At 41.0% G+C, this 18,843-nt stretch overlaps 1 protein-coding gene across 1 annotated transcript in view; it reads right to left on the bottom strand.

The window, feature by feature from the left end:
* The window catches only part of LOC117517906 (rho guanine nucleotide exchange factor 12-like), a 107,130-nt gene that overhangs the window by 8,700 nt on the left and 79,587 nt on the right, over positions 1-18,843 (bottom strand). The window contains 13 exon segments of the mRNA XM_034179041.1: positions 2,195-2,275; positions 2,349-2,436; positions 3,196-3,256; positions 3,258-3,364; positions 3,666-3,741; positions 3,856-3,933; positions 4,080-4,180; positions 6,401-6,515; positions 10,590-10,715; positions 13,274-13,359; positions 14,970-15,116; positions 16,206-16,366; positions 16,817-16,967. Of these exon segments, the coding sequence (XP_034034932.1) occupies positions 2,195-2,275; positions 2,349-2,436; positions 3,196-3,256; positions 3,258-3,364; positions 3,666-3,741; positions 3,856-3,933; positions 4,080-4,180; positions 6,401-6,515; positions 10,590-10,715; positions 13,274-13,359; positions 14,970-15,116; positions 16,206-16,366; positions 16,817-16,967 (1,378 nt within the window).

Raw genomic sequence — 18,843 nt, 5'->3', positions numbered from 1 at the left:
CTAACCATCCGTCAGTTGCCTTCAAGGGGTCAGAAATTTGTTTGTCTCCAACTATCAACAAGGACTGGGCGTCATTTTCAACAGCAGCTCTCTCTTCCTCCTTTGTCAGCACCAACTGTAGTTTCTGTACCGATGCAGCACACGCAAGAGCAGCCAGCTCTTCTTTCCGTTTCGGTCTACTGCCGTATGCAGTTCTGGTTGTAACAGGCAATCCGCGGAGCTTACAAAAACGCTTTAAATCATCAACTTTCTAGCAGTTGAAATGGTCCAAATCACAACACTCCTCGCTGCTTTCCGCCGTCTTTGAATGTGGACTGGTAGCCGAAAAAATTTGCGTCCCCATAATGCACCACACGACCCTAGATTTGCACTTCGCTTATTAGCGGTTAGCGGATTAGCAGAACTGTGCCCACTACTGCTATGCTCTGAAATCATCAGTGCAGATATTTTCAAACCATGTTTCATGATGGCAGAGAGAGTAGACAAGGATATGTTTGTTTGAGGAATCCACACCATCTGTGGTGCAGTGACCCTCCACCTGCTCACAGAGGAATCAAAACACTTTGTTCCTCCAAAGCTACACTTCATCCCATTGCAGATACGGCAGATGCCTCTGCTGTACGTCATGTTGGGCGTATGGTGGGATCCTGTCTCCTTTGTGAGTGCTGATGTGCATGTTGTGAATGGGTGTGTGAGAATGCATGTGAGCGTGCGTGGGTCTACTAGATGCGTGTGTGTGTGGGAATGAGTGGTTGAACAAGAGGTTTTGATCTTCATGTCTGAGGTTATATGGTGTTGTTACAGTGTTTACTTTTCAGTTCCTGGTTTGTAGCTGTGCCTGACTGTCGTCATAGTTACGCTTGTGATCTGAGCGCAGCACGGTGACAGCAGTCCGCTGCGAGAGTCCCGCCCTCTTGTGCACTTGTGCTTTTATTTCCTCTTTGCATTTTTTGGTATCTCTTATGATTTTTGTACTGGGGTTATTTTAGTAGTTTCTGTCTTCTGATGTTTTCTTTATATAGTAGTTCCACGTGTGCTCTTGTAGGAGTTGCACTGTATTCTTTGGTTCACTGTTTCATGACCTGGGTTTTTTTCCTTTGATAATATTGTGTGCCAGTGTTACCGACCAAATGGTCTCCCCTAAAAATCGATCCACCCTGCCTTCACTGCGCATGCATCATTTTGCAGCGTCAGCAGCAATTCACTGATTAACACCTTGTTTCTGCTTAAAACTGCACTACAGTCATCATCTATCTCAGTGACAGATATCTAAAGCTCTGAGTCTGACTCAATATCCTCTGAGTCTGACTCAATATCCAAAGCAATCAAAGGGAATAATGTGATTATTATTAGCGTTGGGTTGAAATGGGTACTTTGGTTGCAGCATTGGGAAATTGAATGAGGAACCTGAGTGTCTGGGTTTGCAAATGTGCTTGATAAAGATTATGATCCACACCTTTAATGACCTCCTGGACTCTGTCATTAGAAATGTATTAGCATGCAGTGAAGGTACTGAACCTGTAGAGACATTCACTTATCTGATGTCTCTGGGTCCTTGGTCTTTGAGATTTAGGATGCGGAAAGTACCTGGGAAGAACTTGTGGAGTCATGAGGTTGCTGGACAGAGGTGATGCTTGGTGATGATGATATCTTTGGAGGACAACAAAGGTCCAAGTCTTTAGGGTCTTGGTGCTTCCTAATCTGTATGGTGAGACTTGGACACTAACCAGACCTCAGGTGACAGCTGAATGTCTTTGGAAGCAGGTCTCTTTGGAAGATCTGTGAATACTGCTGGAATGACTTTGAGTCAAATGAGTGGTTACTAAGAGATACTAAGATGAGGATTATCACTTGTATTGTGACGGGGCGTCAGCATCAACACTTTGGCCATGTGATGTGTTTCTCTATTTTTATCCAGCATGTAGGTGCTTCAGTGTTGATGACCCCAGTGGCTGGTGAAGGTCAGGGACATGCCCACACTTCACCTGGCTGTGGCAGAGAGATGGTTATTTTAGCAATGTGGGAATGGACCGGTATGTGGCTGCCATCCAGGACCCATTATAGTTCCGTGGTGCCATGGATGACGTGCAAAAACGTGCCACCAGTGCATGCTCCCAGACTTGACTTGTTTCATGAAAATCAGTTTATTAACTTTCAAATAATCAAAGTAAGTCAAAAAGAATGAAAGTCTCACTCGGCTGGCGCTGGAGTTGCATCACTGTTGTTGGGTTTCGCCTTCATGGCTTCGGCACACTGTGTAATCAGACACTGCCACCTGGTGGAACAAAGGTGAGACATCAGGCTGTGACAGAAAACTTGTGGTGTGAATGCATTAATATGAAACTCACGTTCTCTGGTCAGACACCGTCTGAGCCATCAGCTCATAGATCTGAGCCCTGTTTTCAGACATGGACAGCACAAACAAAGACTTGTTGTCTGACGGGGACAAAAACGCAAACAATGACTGTTATGTTTGGCATAAAGTACCACAACACACTAAACTTCTGTCCACTTTATGTATTAAAACAAGTTGTTTATGGGACAGAATTTTGTTAGCTGCAGTTTGTATCTAGTCAAAAATAAAACAAACTTTTCACTATGAAAGTGAATTGATAAAGATGGGGGGGTAAAACCCAGGAGGAGCCAGCCAGAACCTGTGTACTCCATCTCTCTAACGCAAACTAGTAAGGACAGGTACCTTAACCTTTAGCATCTCCCAAAACCGAATCCTAAATGCTGCCATGACCAAACTGACAACAGGTCAGATCTGAGAAATGTGTCAAACGTTCAAAACATCGAAGTTGACACTATCTCAAAATACAAGTCATTCTAGTGGTCCCCAATAATCCTCTGATGAGACCTTGTACCAGAGTCATCCAGTCTTCACCTTAGGTTACTGGTTAGAGTCTCACAACAATACCACCAGTATCCTAAAGACTTGGACTGTCCTTGATTCTCCTGCATGAAGTCCACCAACTTCATGACTATATAAGATCTTCACAGGTGTCTCTTACCCTCAAAGGCCAAAGACCCAGACAGAGTAATGTCACTGTCCAGACATGTAAGTGACGGTAAACAAGCAAAAAAGCACCACTATACCTCAGAGTTTAACATAAATCCTAGTCTTGGGATGCAAAGGGACACAGTTTACAAACACAAAATACCAAGTCCTCCAGAGGTAAGTGCAGATCTTACCAGTTGCCACAGGGCGAACCAAGACCGAGTTGAGTTTGATGACAGGGCTGAAGATGTGTGTAGGTGTCGGCGGTGGCAGCCGCATTCTTTCCATGGAATTTGAGTACTAAACGCTCATCCTGTTTCTGCAGTAAAACTAGAATATCCTCCAGGAGGATGGTATACAGCTCTAACAAAAATAATAATAAAAAAACAACAAAACAAACAGGTTTATGACAACTTGATGTGTTGTATTTTCAAGAATTTTATTAACAGTTTCTTCTGACTTCATGTTCATACATTATTGTGTTTATGCTGCTCACAGAATTTTTAGATTCCAAATTAAGGGCCTGAATCAGATATTTCATTTAAATGGCCATTCTGACGAACATAATATTGGCAGAGGTCACACAGAATTTAACACAACGGTTTTAAATGCATTCAAAGGGATCCATGGTGACAAAAATACTACAAGTGTGTTGTGTGTTTACCGATCGTCTTCTCTTTATGAACTTTCCAGGACAGAGGTCCCTCGTGCACCATCCTTCTCTTTGTCAGATCCAGATTCTGTAGAAGAAGAACACAAGAACAGAAAGACTTCATTAACAAGTCCACAACTGGAAAGCGCAGCGATGCTTTTATTTTGATACACTGAAGTTCAAAGAGTGAGAAAGTCCTCACCTTCAGCTCCAGGATCATCGGGTTTTCACTCTGTTTGAGTGATGATACGTCCAACCTCCTCTGATACTCCTCGAGCCTCTGAAAGTATTTCACCATGACAGAACAAATGCATTACGGTTGACAGGTATAAGGTCTGGAAACTAGTTACCAAGAGGTTAAGTGAACCTTAGAGTGAAAAGAAAATCATCAAAACATAAGCGGCGCTGAGATCACGATGTCTGTACCTGTTTGTTCTCGGCCTCTTTGACAGCCTGGTTGACGTGGTTAAGAATCTTCTTGCAACATTCTGCAGCTTTTCGCACTTTGTCCCGCTCCTCACCATTATCTACAGTCAACAAACAAACAAAAACAAACACACACACCTGACCAGCAGCTACTTCACAGACTAGAGGCTTGCTGTTACCACCTGGTTGGATCAAATTGCTGAGTGGAGTCTTTGAGGATATTGCAACCTTGTCTGTGACAGCGACCCCTAGTGGTACATGAGTATATTGACAAAATATCACATTTTAAATATTGTATTGTAACTGAAAAGCGTTTCTCAAACTGTCTAAAAATGACTCCAAAGTCTAACAGATAGGAGCATATATGTATTATTTACATTATTAACTTAACCCTTATGTAAATTGTCTGAGAAGCTTTCTCAGAGTCTCAAATTATATTTTAGTGTGCCGAGATGCAGGTGAATACTTGGTACTTGTACTTTTAGATCTGTCTGCTGCTTTCTATACAGTTGATCATGGTGTATTACTTGAGAGGCTAAGAACATGTGTGGGCATCTCTGGGTCTGCCCTAGATTGATTTTATTGATTTTATTTATCTTTCTAACAGGAGTTTCTCTGTTGCTACAGCCAAGTATACATTTTCTTATACCTTCCTGTCCTGTGGTGTGCCCCAAGGTTCTGTTGTGGGACCTATTTTATTTGCTCCCGCTTGGAAGTCTCATATCACTGTTATGCAGATGACATCCAGTTCTACATTTCATTTACTTCACAAAATGTTGCTAGGGTATCTGTCCTTCAAAACTGTGCTGAGGCCATAAGAGGCTGAATGGCGGCTAACTACCTGTCTCTTAATACAGGAAAAACTGAGGTCCTTGTTTGTGCTCCTGAGGAGTTTGTTCCCTTAGTGATTAAGAACCTTGGCTTTCTGTTCTCCTTTGTTCACTCAGCAGTAAGAAATCTAAGTGTTACATTTGACCATGCTCTCAATTTGGACACACGTTACCTGTCTTGTTCAATCCTGCTTCTTCCACCTTTGGAATATTGTAGCATTGTCTCCAGAGCTGAGCTGGAGATGATTATCCATGCCTTTGTTTCCTCGCACCTGGACTATTGCAACTCCCTGTTCTTCAGTCTCAGGAAGTCCTCTCTGGACAGCTTGCAAATGGTCCAGAATGCGGTTGCAAGGCTTCTTATTAAGTCTTCCAAAAGGTCCCGCGTAAACACCAATTCTGTCCTTCCTGCATTGGCTCCCCATTCATTTTAGGCTGCATTTTAAAGTATTGGTGATAACTTTCAGAGCTCTGCACGGTCAGCTGCCACCCTACAACAGTGAACTCCTACACCTTTATGCTCCAAGCAGGTCTCTGAGGTCCACAGACCAGAACTCGTTAGTTGTACCAAGGTCAAGGTTGAGAACCAAAGGAGACTGTGCATTTGGGGTAACAGCTCCCAAGCTATGGAATGAACTGCCATTGTTTCTACGATCTGTGGACTCTGTTGGAGCTTTTAAGGAGAAGCTCAAGACTCATTTCTACAGGACTGTTTTCACTTAGTGCTGTCTTGTTGCTATTTTTAATCTTTGTGTTTTTATTTTTACTGTGATGCACTTTGTGATTGCATCTAAATAAATTAAAGATTAAAGTAAAAATTTAAGTAAATAAATTTTACTTATTATTTTTGGATATTTGGGAAGTTAGGTGGTCTTTGAGATTTTATTTATTTATTTTTTATCGATGAAGTCGTCCTTAGTCTGCAAAAGTTGGAGGAACACTGGGTTATTGTGGTTGTTGTTTGTTTGTCTGTTTATACATCAAAATACATGAACCTCAAAGAAAATAAAAACAAACCCAACAACAGACAGGATTGCAAGATCTTGACTTTTGAGCCAAAATAGCCCAAACAGGAACCTCTGCAACATTCCCATAGTGATTTGCGTGTTCCAAGACAAAAACAGTTTTACAAGTTTAATTTGAGTCTGAAGTCTAGTTTGTCACCATGTCAGGTAAAGGACACACAAAATCAATTTTGTTTGTGCCGATCAAGATATCTCAAAAACCATAAAGGATCTCAACACACCATCAAAATATAGTAGCTTGAATCCACAGCAAACAAACAGATAATAGGCTTCGATTTTTACCTCACTTTTTTTTTTTTTGAAGAGACAAAATGATTTTGGCCACAGTGTCAAAAAAAAGCTCATAAACTGGTGAATTAAGAATTATAGCAGGTTTAAGATGACTTCCTGATGGGATGGTTTAACTTTCCTTTCTGCTGAACCATTTTCAGCAACATGAGCAAAAACTCCAATGCCTGTGTAGTACCTGTGTACTTGGCGATGTTGTCTAGCAGCAGCGGATATTTGGTGAGTCGCTGCATTTCGACGGGAATGATGTCTTTCAGCTGCAGCCTGCGACACAGACGGTTGCTCTCTGCTTTCTGAAAATTAAATATTTAAAACAGACATACAATCACCATTTAAAACTTCACAAGTTCCGACTGTTTGGGGAATTCAACACAACCGAGTCATGATTGGTGACAGATACTAAAACTTTACCATACTGATAATTTTACAATAACTAGTTATGTCAGTTTCAGTGATGATAGAAGTTCAGAAGAAAAAAACAAAAAAAATTCTGATTAGAAAGACAAAAAAGATAAGCAGATTATTTGAGACACAACATGTAATCACTAGTTATTTTGAGAAGTAACTGATCAGATTGTTCATTTGTGTTTTACAGAATTGTGTGGCTAATTTTATATCTTTGTTGATTTAAAGTACATTAAATGTGAATCTTATCCTCTAATCTGTTTCCACTCGTGGATTTGTAAGAACCCAGCATATAGAAGACAATTATTATACTATCAAAATCCAAAATTTCAACATTGATCCCTCCTCCAGTGATCATAATCAGACTATGTGTACTTATGCATGCAGCAACCCCGAACACACACACACACACACAAACCCCCCACAAATGCAACTTCTCTCTTGCTCACACACACACACACACACACACACACACACACACACACACACACACACACACACACACACACACACACACACACACACGTATGTAAGTACGAGGTCTGTTAGAAAAGTATCTGACCTTTTTATTTTTTGCAAAAACCATATGGATTTGAATCACGTGTGATTGCATCAGCCAAGCTTGAACCTGAGAGACCTCCAGGTGGACACCATTCGGAAAATTCAGATGGCTTTCAGGGGCGATTTTATGGGGATTACACAGATTAAGGAGGAGTGCTCCAGCCGGTTTAAAGACCGCCCACAGTGGCTGAGAGCGCGGCGCGCTCCGAGCGCTGATCGACAGGCTGAAACAACCAGATCATTTCCAACGTGAAGGCTTTGTTGATCCGGGACGTCGTCTGACTTCCACAAAAATGGAAGAATACGTGGACATCAGCACTTTTTCGGTACATTCCACTGTTACAGGAGTTTTTGTCATGGAAAGAGAAGTGGAGGGATGCACCACGGAGCTGCTCATGGCGCGGGACAAAACCACCTCCGTGTTGGTCTCACAGGACAGCTTTGCGATGGCTTTCAGATGGCTTTCGGTGGCTTGTCAGTCGTTTGAGTATCCGAGAAATTGTGCATAAGTTGGACATACCAGAACATGTCCTGTGAGGCTTCATCACGGCGTTGCTTTGTGCCATGCGGCTCCATCCCGAAGCGCGGAGTTCCTCCGCTCCTCTTTCCATGACAAAAACTCCTGTAACAGTGGAATGTGCCATTCATTTCCAAACTGGACGATGTGTTGATCCAGGACATCGTCTGACTACCACAGGAATTGCGGAAGACGTGGACATCAGCACTTTTTTGGCACATTGAGACAAACGTGCGGAGGAATTCCGTGCGTCAGGACGGAGCCGCATGGCGTAAAGCAACGCCGTGATGAAGCCTCACAGGAAGGACATGTTCTGGCATGTCCAGCTCATCTACAATTTCTCGGATAGTCACACGACTGAAAAGTGTCTGAAAGCCACCGAAAGCCGTCCTGTGAGACCAACACAGAGGTGGTTTTGTCCTGCGCCATGAGCGGCTCCGTGGCGCATCCCTCCGCTTCTCTTTCCATGAAAAAAAACTCCTGTAACAGTGGAATGTGCCGAAAAAGTGCTGATGTCCACGTATTCTGGCATTTCTGTGGAAGTCAGACGACGTCCCGGATCAACAAAGCCTTCACGTTGGAAATGATCTGGTTGTTTCAGCGGGGTTTCAGCCTGTAGATCGGTGCTCGGAGCGCGCCACCCTCTCAGCCGCTGTGGGCGGTCTTTAAACCGTCTGGATCACTCCTTAATCTGTGTAATCCCCATAAAATCATCCCTGAAAGCCATCTGAATTTTCCGAATGGTGTCCACCTGGAGGTCTCTCACAGTTTCTGGAAAAATTTGATGCAGCAAAGCTCCAAATTGTTCAGACATTTTATTCGCAATAAAAATCCGACGAGAGGGGTGGACCACTGCTCACACAAAGCCTGCTCACAGGCAAATGATGCAACCCACAGGCGTGAAAAAACTCACGCATGCGCATGAAGGTTCAAGCTTGGCTGATGCAATCACACGTGATTCAAATCCATATAGTTTTTGAAAAAAATAAAAAGGTCGGATAGTTTTCTAACAGCCCTCGTATGTATGTACAGTGCATCCGGAAAGTATTCACAGCGCTTCACTTTTCCATATATTGTTAAGTTACAGCCTTATTCCAAAATGGATGAAATACATATTTTTTTCTTCACAATCCTACACACAATACCCAATAATGACAATGTGAAAAAGATTGTTTTAGATTTTTGCTAATTGTACATAAGTATTCACAGCCTTTGTCATGAAGGTCAAAATTGAGCTCAGGTGCCTCCCATTTCCACTGATCATCCTTGAGATGATGAGATGATGTTGATGACATGATTTGGAAAGACACGTGTCTACATATAAGGTCCCACAGTTGACAGTGCATGCCAGAGCACAAACCAAACATGAAGTCAAAGAAATTGTCTGTAGACCTCTGAGACAGGATTGTCTCAAGGCACAAATCTGGGGAAGGGAACAGAAACATTTCTGCTGCTTTGAAGGTCCCAATGAGCACAGTGGCCTCCATCATATGTAAACAGAAGAAGTTCAGATCCACCACGATTCTTCCTAAAGCTGGCCGCCCATGTAAACTGAGCTATCAGGGGAGAAGGGCCGTAGTCAGGGAGGTGACCAAGAACATGATGGTCACTCTGTCAGAGCTCCACCATTCCTCTGTGGAGAGAGGAGAACCTTCCAGAAGGACAACCATCTCTGCATTAATCCATCAATCAGGCCTGTATGGTAGAGTTGCCAGACAGAAGCCACTCCTTAGTAAAAGGCACATGGCAGCCCACCTGGAGTTTTCCAAAAGGCACCTGAAGGACTCTCAGACCATGAAAAACAACACTGTCTGGTCTGATGATGCCATTATTGAACTCTTTGGTGTGAATGCCAGGCATCATGCTTGGAGGAAACCAGGCACCATCCCTACAGTGTAGCTTGGTGGTGGCAGCATCATGCTGTGGGGATGTTTTTCAGCAGCAGGAACTGAGAGACTAGTCAGGATTGAGGAAAAGATGAATGCAGCAATGTACAGAGACATCCTGGATAAAAACCTGCTCCAGAGCGCTCTTGACCTCAGACTGGGGTGACGGTTCATCTTTCAGCAGGACAATGACCCTAAACACACAGCCAAAATATCAAAACAGCGGCTTCAGGACAACTCTTTGAATGTCCTTGAGTAGCCCAGCCAGAGCCCAGACCTGAATCTGATTGAACATCTCTGAAGAGATCTGAAAATGTCTGTGTACCGACGTTCCCCATCCAACCTGATAGGTGCAACAAGCTTGTGGCATCATATTCAAGAAGACTTGAAGCTGTAATTGCTGCCAAAGGTGCATCAACAAAGTATTGAGCAAAGGGTGTGATTAATTATGTACATGTGATTTCTTAGTTTTTTTTTTGTTAGTTTTTTTTTATAAATTTGCCAAAAAAAAAAAAAAAGCGCAACAAAACTTTTTCGTGTTGTAAGTAGAATGTTTTGGGGAAAAATGAATTTACTCCATTTTGGAATAAGGTTGTAACACTGTGAATACTTTCTGGATGCACTGCATGTATGCCCCCCGCCCCACTGACACACACAACCCGCCACACATGTTTTGGGGAGGTGACCACAGGATTCTCTGTTCTAACCCCGACCAGACTGAAAAAAAAAAAAAATCAGTAAGGGCCCTTGGGTAAGGTTCTCTTCCCCAAGTTGCTCCCAATAAGCAGTTGTGCGCACTGGCACCGAAAAACTGATGTGTGAGAGTATATGTGTGAATGGGTGAATGTGAGGCATCATTGTAAAGCACCTTGAACTTCTGATTGAGATGGAAAAGTGCTATATAAATTCAGTCCATTTAGTATTAGCGTCACACTTCTCATCAGACCTGAGGTGACATACGGTAATGGACACTGCGTTTGTTCGAGTGTTGCGTTGACCTGCATGAATAAGCTGAACCTCTGGTCCTTCTTCTTCCTCATTTTGATGAGCTCCAGAGCAGACGGCTGGTTGCTACAAAACATTGCTGCTGCTCCTTTAATCTTCTCCTCTTCTTCTCCACTGAACTGAAATTTACATTTCAAACATTTAGCGCAGTTAAAAAAAAAAAAAAAAAAAAAAAAAAAAAATCCAATTTATTCCTCACTAACTACTAAATTTTTCAACTGAAGACATAAAGCAGCTTTATTAAGAGACAAAGTTATGACGTTAAAGGGCAGTTTATAGTTTTTGTGTTCGTGAGGTGTATGTTTGTCGTTTGCTTTCATCTGTAGATATCCATGACAACATCTGTGCATACGTTAATTTAATTTGTAGAGCAGAGACGAGGTCAAGGCAGGTCAGGGCATTTAAGGTGAGCAAAGCGGCTCTTCACACTAAATAAAGTGGGTCTGACATCTGCAAGAACCTCACAGAGACACCTGGTGGTCCTTTGCAGAGTTGTTTTCATTTTATTTTATAGGTGAGAGTACTGCGTGTTGTGTTTGCACCAGTCTATGCTGGTATGGACACACACGATTATAATACACACCCACAGGGCCCTATCTTGACAACGTATGGCAAATAAGCCCATGGGGAGTGGACAACTCCTTTTTAGCATCTGATCACAACACAGCGTGCAGGAGACAAGAGAGTAAATCCTTTCTGGGTCATGAGGTCTAGATGATCTGGTTTCTGTAGCGTGAAACAGATGAGAGGCTATGACTAAGTCCACAGGTACATAGGTATTTTTGAAAATGGGGATTTTCCGCCTTCTTCTTCATCTGCTTTAAAAAAAAATCAATTTCAAATAAGCACTGTTTAAAAAAAATCTCTGCATGAAAACACAAAACACATTATAAACTGTTGCAGGGAGCACACCACAGCAACAGGTGGCGATACAACCCTCACCATATCGTCATGCTGGCTAATCAGAAGCCTGGAAAAAAATAGAAGCCAAAAAAACCCCCCAAAAAAACAATGTTTTCCTTGTCAACACATCAACACAAGCAGTTTCTAGAAAGCTTCACCTTGGAAGGAAGTCCATTTGCAGAGATTTAAAACACAGTTTGTGTGTGAACAAACGGCCAAAAGGCATAGAAGACACTACGTTTTCCAAAATACCCACGTACAGTAGTGTTCAGAATAATAGTAGAGCTATGTGACTAAAAAGATTAATCCAGGTTTTGAGTATATTTCTTATTGTTACATGGGAAACAAGGTACCAGTAGATTCTCACAAATCCAACAAGACCAAGCATTCATGATATGCACACTCTTAAAGCTATGAAATTGGGCTATTAGTAAAAAAAAAAAAAAAAAAAGTAGAAAAGGGGGTGTTCACTATAATAGTAGTGTGGCATTCAGTCAGTGAGTTTGTCAATTTTGTGGAACAAACAGGTGTGAATCAGGTGTCCCCTATTTAAGGATGAAGCCAGCACCTGTTGAACATGCTTTTCTCTTTGAAAGCCTGAGGAAAATGGGACGTTCAAGACATTGTTCAGAAGAACAGCGTAGTTTGATTAAAAAGTTGATTGGAGAGGGGAAAACCTATACGCAGGTGCAAAAAATCATCTACAATGATCTCCAATGCTTTAAAATGGACAAAAAAAAGCAGAGATGCGTGGAAGAAAATGGAAAACAACCATCAAAATGGATAGAAGAATAACCAGAATGGCAAATGCTCACCCACTGATCTCCAGGATGATCAAAGACAGTCTGGAGTTACCTGTAAGTGCTGTGACAGTTAGAAGACACCTGTGTGAAGCTAATTTATTTGCAAGAATCCCCCGCAAAGTCCCTCTGTTAAATAAAAGACGTGTGCAGAAGAGGTTACATTTGCCAAAGAACACACCAACTGGCCTAAAGAGAAATGGAGGAATATTTTGTGGACTGATGAGAGTAAAATTGTTCTTTTTGGGTCCAAGGGCTGCAGACAGTTTGTGAGACGACCCCCAAACTCTGAATTCACACCATAGTTCACAGTGAAGACAGTGAAGCATGGTGGTGCAAGCATCATGATATGGGCATGTTTCTCCTACTATGGTGTTGGGCCTATATATCGCATACCAGGTATCATGGATCAGTTGGGATATGTCAAAATACTTGAAGAGGTCATGTTGCCTTATGCTGAAGAGGACATGCCCTTGAAATGGGTGTTTCAACAAGACAATGACCCCAAGCACACTAGTAAATGAGCAAAATCTTGGTTCCAAACCAACAAAATTAATGTCTCGCGATGTGAAGAAATCATGAAAAACTGTGGTTATACAACTAAATACTAGTTTAGTGATTCACAGGATTGCTAAAAAAGCAGTTTTGAGTTTGTAGCGTCAACAGCAGATGCTACTATTATTGTGAACACCCCCTTTTCTACTTTTTTTTTACTAATAGCCCAATTTCATAGCCTTAAGAGTGTGCATATCATGAATGCTTGGTCTTGTTAAATTTGTGAGAATCTACTGGTACCTTGTTTCCCATGTAACAATAAGAAATATACTCAAAACCTTGATTAATCTTTTTAGTCACATAGCACTACTATTATTCTGAACACTACTGTACATGGACCCCCCCCAACCTGGATGGGATTCTGATACGTCACATTAACATCCGGGGGTGAAAGTGACCATTTGTTTTTGATTTTTTACCCACGACAGAAGATCATCTCCGATGTGACCGATCACTGACGTCTCGCTCATGTTCCTCATCGTCATCATCTGCTCTGTTATCGATGCTGTGGATGAATTCATAAACATCAATTTATTTTTTCCTTCTCGACTTTGTCCTCTCACACGTGCGTGAAAAATGATGCAATGGCTGTTTTCCAGTAATGCACATCACCACACAGTCAATAAGTGCGTCTCTATTACCCTCCGAACTGCCCACTTTTTAGTCGCAAAGTGAAAATACGCTTAATGGAAAAGTGTATTTTGAAAGGAAAAAAAAAAAGAATATCACAAAACAGTTTATGCTCGCATGAAGTGGTTTTTCAGAAAATTTGAAAAAGTCATATTTTTGACAACTGCAATAGAAGCACTTTTTTGTTGTATTTCAGGTCATGTGATATGTAGGAGGAGTCACACGACTTACTAAAAATATTTGGTGTAGTACACGAGGACAGAGGAACAGACGATGTTACGGCTGTACCCGATTTAAAAAAAAAAAAAAACACAAAACACAAATGACAATATTGAGCAGAACTTCCCCTGAAGTTGCCATAACAACTGGAATTAGTTATTGACAAAACCCAGAAGTCGCAATCGTCACTCAGTGTAAGCTCTGTAACGGAAGTAATCGCTCACCACGTGGTACTGTGAGAGTACTGTATTTTCCAGAGTATAAGTTGCACTGCTTTTCTGTATTATCAGCTCTTGAATTTGTTTTTTGGGTTTTTTTGTGCATTTTTATCATGTTTTGTCTTCTTTCATTATTGGGGCAGCGGTTAGAGCACAGAAAGTTCATGTTGCACCAGAAAGGGCATCCGGTGTAAAACCTGTGTCAAATCAACAGGCAGATCTACATCAGATCTGCTGTGGTGACCCCGAGTTAAAAATGGAGAAACTTAAAGAATTCATGATTCTTTAATTTTTAGAGTTTACTTTGGTTTGTACTTTGATTCCTGGTTAAGCCTGATGATGATGATGATTATTATTATTATTATACACATGATTTTGTGGTATATACTGCATTTTCCTTAGTATAAGTCATTTTTTGCTATGTTTGGAAGGTCCTGCAACTTATATACTTTTTTTTTTTTAAATAATAATGATTATAATGACTATTTATACAGAATTTCCTCAACACTAAACAAAATAAACTATAAAACTAAAAAAAATAAAACATGCAATACAATAATACACAAAAATTCCAAATTGAAGAGCTGATAACACAGAAAAAAGGTGCAACTTGTACTCCAGTGTGACATATTCCGGACAATACAGTATTATAGTAATTATTTATATCAGGCTTTGCCAGGAACCAACATTTTTTTTTTTTTTATCATTTAGAAAACTTGTTGATAAGTCTGCATCTGTTGCAACTTTACTACAATGCAGAGGACGATCTGCGGCGTGAAAATTAGCCAATGCAATGTCTAAAACAATTCCAAATTCACAGCAGGTGTGTCTTTTCACAAACTGTGACAATAATTAATGATTTTCCAAAGTATAAGTCTAAGTCACGGCTTTTTTTTCTACTCTGGAAAATATGGTAGAAATTATTTTCTATTTTAGAAATCCAACATGACATCAGGCGCTGGGAACTCCTCGTTGTACGTACATTTGCTGTATTCTTTGATGATTATGTTAGCATGCGGTGTAGCGCAGCACGTGAGGATGAAGTTACCATGTAACTGAATGATTTCGTCCAGATTGGTGAAGATGTGTCTGATGTCATCTGGGGGCAGGATTCCGTGTCTGTTCAGCCTCTGGCAGAAGACACGGTCCAAAACCTTCAGCATGTGCAGGTGTGCACGCTCAGTGTAGAAAAGCTCTGAGAGTGGACACACACACACACACACACACACACACACACACACACACACACACACACACACACACACACACACACACACACACACACACACACACCATACTACATTGAAACAACTCAAAAACAACTTCTATTTTCATATTCATGAACCATATTCTCCAGAGTATAAGTCTCTTTTTTTCTATAGTTTTGGAGGCTCTGCGACTTATACTCTGGTGCGATACAACTATACTTTGGCAGATACAACTTCTACTCCAGAAAATACACTATTTGTCTGAAACTTCTATTCGGAGTCAGTTTTACTCAAATATCCAAGAGTTCAATGATAATAAACAGCTGTTTTTTATTTTAAAATATTTTATCTTTTTTAACAAGCACAATGTAAAATACATTTATTGCACCAGACATTGCTAAAAGCTCATTTTCATCCACCGTCCCTGGGAGCAACATCAGCAGCCACCAATGCAGAACCAGTCACAACTCTACAAAATTTCAAAGTACAAAATACAAAAATACAAACAAAATAATCTATGAAGCTCTCTGAGAGTCTTATTGAGGTGGAAAAAAGTGCTACAGAAAGTATGATCATGTATCATGTGCTGAAATTTAAATTTGTTGAGAGTGAATTTTTTATTTTTCAATTTTTACCCAATGTGACTCGTTCATAAAACCCTAACCAATTAAAATCCCTACAAATGTGCAACTTCACGATTAACCTTTTTGGTCAAGGACCCTAAATACATCAATCTGTTTATCATTTTGAATGAGATAAAATTTGATATATAATTTCTGTATATTTTCCCAATCTTTGTTTGTTTTTAAAATAAGTGCATATATACGTTTTATTACTTGCAACATGTGCAATACAGTCACCAGTGTGAGTATGTGACATCTGATCAGGAATGGTAATTTGAAAAAGCACTACACAGAACCTTGAGGCACCCCGTTAGCTCAAACACACACACACACACGCACGCACGCACACACAACCCCCCACAAATGCAAGGCACTTTGTTGATCTAAAGAAAAATTTGGAAAATATTCCAGTGTATTCCAGAAATGTAAAGGGTCACATTGTTTCATCCTCACCGTTGATGACTTCCTGTCTTTTGATCTCCTGTGGTGTGAGACTTGCCAAGATGCCTCGGCTGACCAGAGCCTGCCAGTTCAGAGGGTCTTCTTCACAGTCCACCTCCACTCCCTGCTCGTCTTCGCTCTGGACGTCAGCAGAACTCACGGCGTCCAGCCTGCTGCGGGCCGAGACGTTAATGGTGCTTTAAAACACAAAGCACTCAGGAAACCGACATGTCAATCTTCAATTATGAAATGAAACATTCCACAAGAGCAGCTTAAAGTGTGAGAATTTAACACATGAAAATAACTTCATGAAAATCTTGAGCTTATTCTGGAATAGAGCACATTAAAGTTTAGCATGATTCAGATAAAGAGGCAGCATGTTTCATTAATAAACTTTTTTTTTTTTTTTTTTTTTTTTTAAACAAAACCTGCATCACAACGTTCTGTGTCGTGTGCACGTGTGAATGTTGAAAATTCACAAAAACCTGAAGAGGCCTCAAGGAAAAAATGCACAGCATAAAATTAGGAAAAAAATATTCTATAAGCAGGTTTGTTAAACTTTCCCAGTTTTTTTCAGAGTGAAGAGACAACTGTTTGGGGGAAATTTAAAACCACATGAATACCTAAAACCATCCTGATCCTCTTCCTGTAACTGCTCTGCGTTGGAGGGACTGAAGTCAAACTGAGCACCAGTCAGCGTGGAGACACCATCCTGGTTTTCGGCGGTCTGCAGAGTCTCACTCAGTTTGGGCTGAGCGGAGAACGGAGACGTATCTGTGTGGTGAAGATCAGAATGACACAAAGTTCTAGAGTGCATTCAAGGTTCATCAGCATCTCTCAACAGGAAAACTCTGCACATACATACGTCATGAGTGTGGCTGTTTCACCAATCACTGACCTGGTGCACAACTAAGAACAACACTCAGGTTTCATTCCGTCTTTGAGCTGTATCTCATAGTCCATCATAGCTTCAGATGCTCTTGTTGGATCGCCAAAGTGAATCCAATAAGGAGAGAATCACACCCTACGTATTCTGTCTCGATCGGCCCTCGTATGCTCTTCCTCATGCAACAAACCCGTACACACCTGTCACACCTTGACGATTTAGCCAGCATATGCCGACTGTAATAAAACTGCTGGCGTACGTCTAATATGTTATGGGTAAGGTTTGTGTAAGTTAAGAGCACGTTGAAGCACATTGATATACAACCCCTGGCAAAAATTATGGAATCACCGGCCTCGGAGGATGTTCATTCAGTTGTTTAATTTTGTAGAAAAAAAAGCAGATCACAGACATGACACAAAACTAAAGTCATTTCAAATGGCCACTTTCTGGCTTTAAGAAACACTATAAGAAATCAGGAAAAAAAAAATTGTGGCAGTCAGTAACGGTTACTTTTTTAGACCAAGCAGAGGGGAAAAAATATGGAATCACTCAATTCTGAGGAAAAAATTATGGAATCATGAAAAACAAAAGAACGCTCCAACACATCATTAGTATTTTGTTGCACCACCTCTGGCTTTTATAACAGCTTGCAGTCTCTGAGGCATGGACTTAATGAGTGACAAACAGTACTCTTCATCAATCTGGCTCCAACGTTCTCTGATTGCTGTTGCCAGATCAGCTTTGCAGGTTGGAGCCTTGTCATGGACCATTTTCTTCAACTTCCAAAGATTTCAATTGGATTAAGATCCGGACTATTTGCAGGCCATGACATTGACCCTATGTGTCTTTTTGCAAGGAATGTTTTCACAGTTTTTGCTCTATGGCAAGATGCATTATCATCTTGAAAAATGATTTCATCATCCCCAAACATCCTTTCAATTGATGGGATAAGAAAAGTGTCCAAAATATCAATGTAAACTTGTGCATTTATTGATGATGTAATGACAGCCATCTCCCCAGTGCCTTTATCTGACATGCAGCCCATATCATCAATGACTGTGGAAATTTACATGTTCTCTTCAGGCAGTCATCTTTATAAATCTCATTGGAACGGCACCAAACAAAAGTTCCAGCATCATCACCTTGCCCAATGCAGATTCAAGATTCATCACTGAATATGACTTTCATCCGGTCATCCACAGTCCATGAATGCTTTTCCTTAGCCCATTGTAACCTTGTTTTTTCTGTTTAGGAGGTTTCTTACAGTTCGGTCACAGACGTTGACTCCAGTTTCCTCCCATTCGTTCCTCATTTGTTTTGTTGTGCATTTTCGATTTTTGAGACATATTGCTTTAAGTTTTCTGTCTTGATGCTTTGATGTCTTCCTTGGTGTACCAGTATGTTTGCCTTTAACAACCTTCCAATGTTTGTATTTGGTCCAGAGTTTAGACACAGCTGACTGTGAACAACCAACATTTTTTGCAACATTGCGTAATGATTTACCCTCTTTTAAGAGTTTGATAATCCTCTCCTTTGTTTCAATTGACATCTCTCGTGTTGGAGCCATGATTCATGTCAGTCCACTTGGTGCAACAGCTCTCCAAGGTGTGATCACTCCTTTTTAGATGCAGACTAATGAGCAGATCTGATTTGATGCAGGTGTTAGTTTTGGGGATGAAAATTTACAGGGTGATTCCATAATTTATTCCTCAGAATTGAGTGAGTCCATTTTTTTTCCCTCTGCTTGGTCTAAAAAAGTAACCG

This window comes from Thalassophryne amazonica, chromosome 9 (assembly GCF_902500255.1).
Source record: "Thalassophryne amazonica chromosome 9, fThaAma1.1, whole genome shotgun sequence".
Taxonomy (NCBI): domain Eukaryota; kingdom Metazoa; phylum Chordata; class Actinopteri; order Batrachoidiformes; family Batrachoididae; genus Thalassophryne; species Thalassophryne amazonica.
Note: the sequence above shows the minus strand (reverse complement) of the source record. Positions and strands in the feature narration are given on the sequence as shown.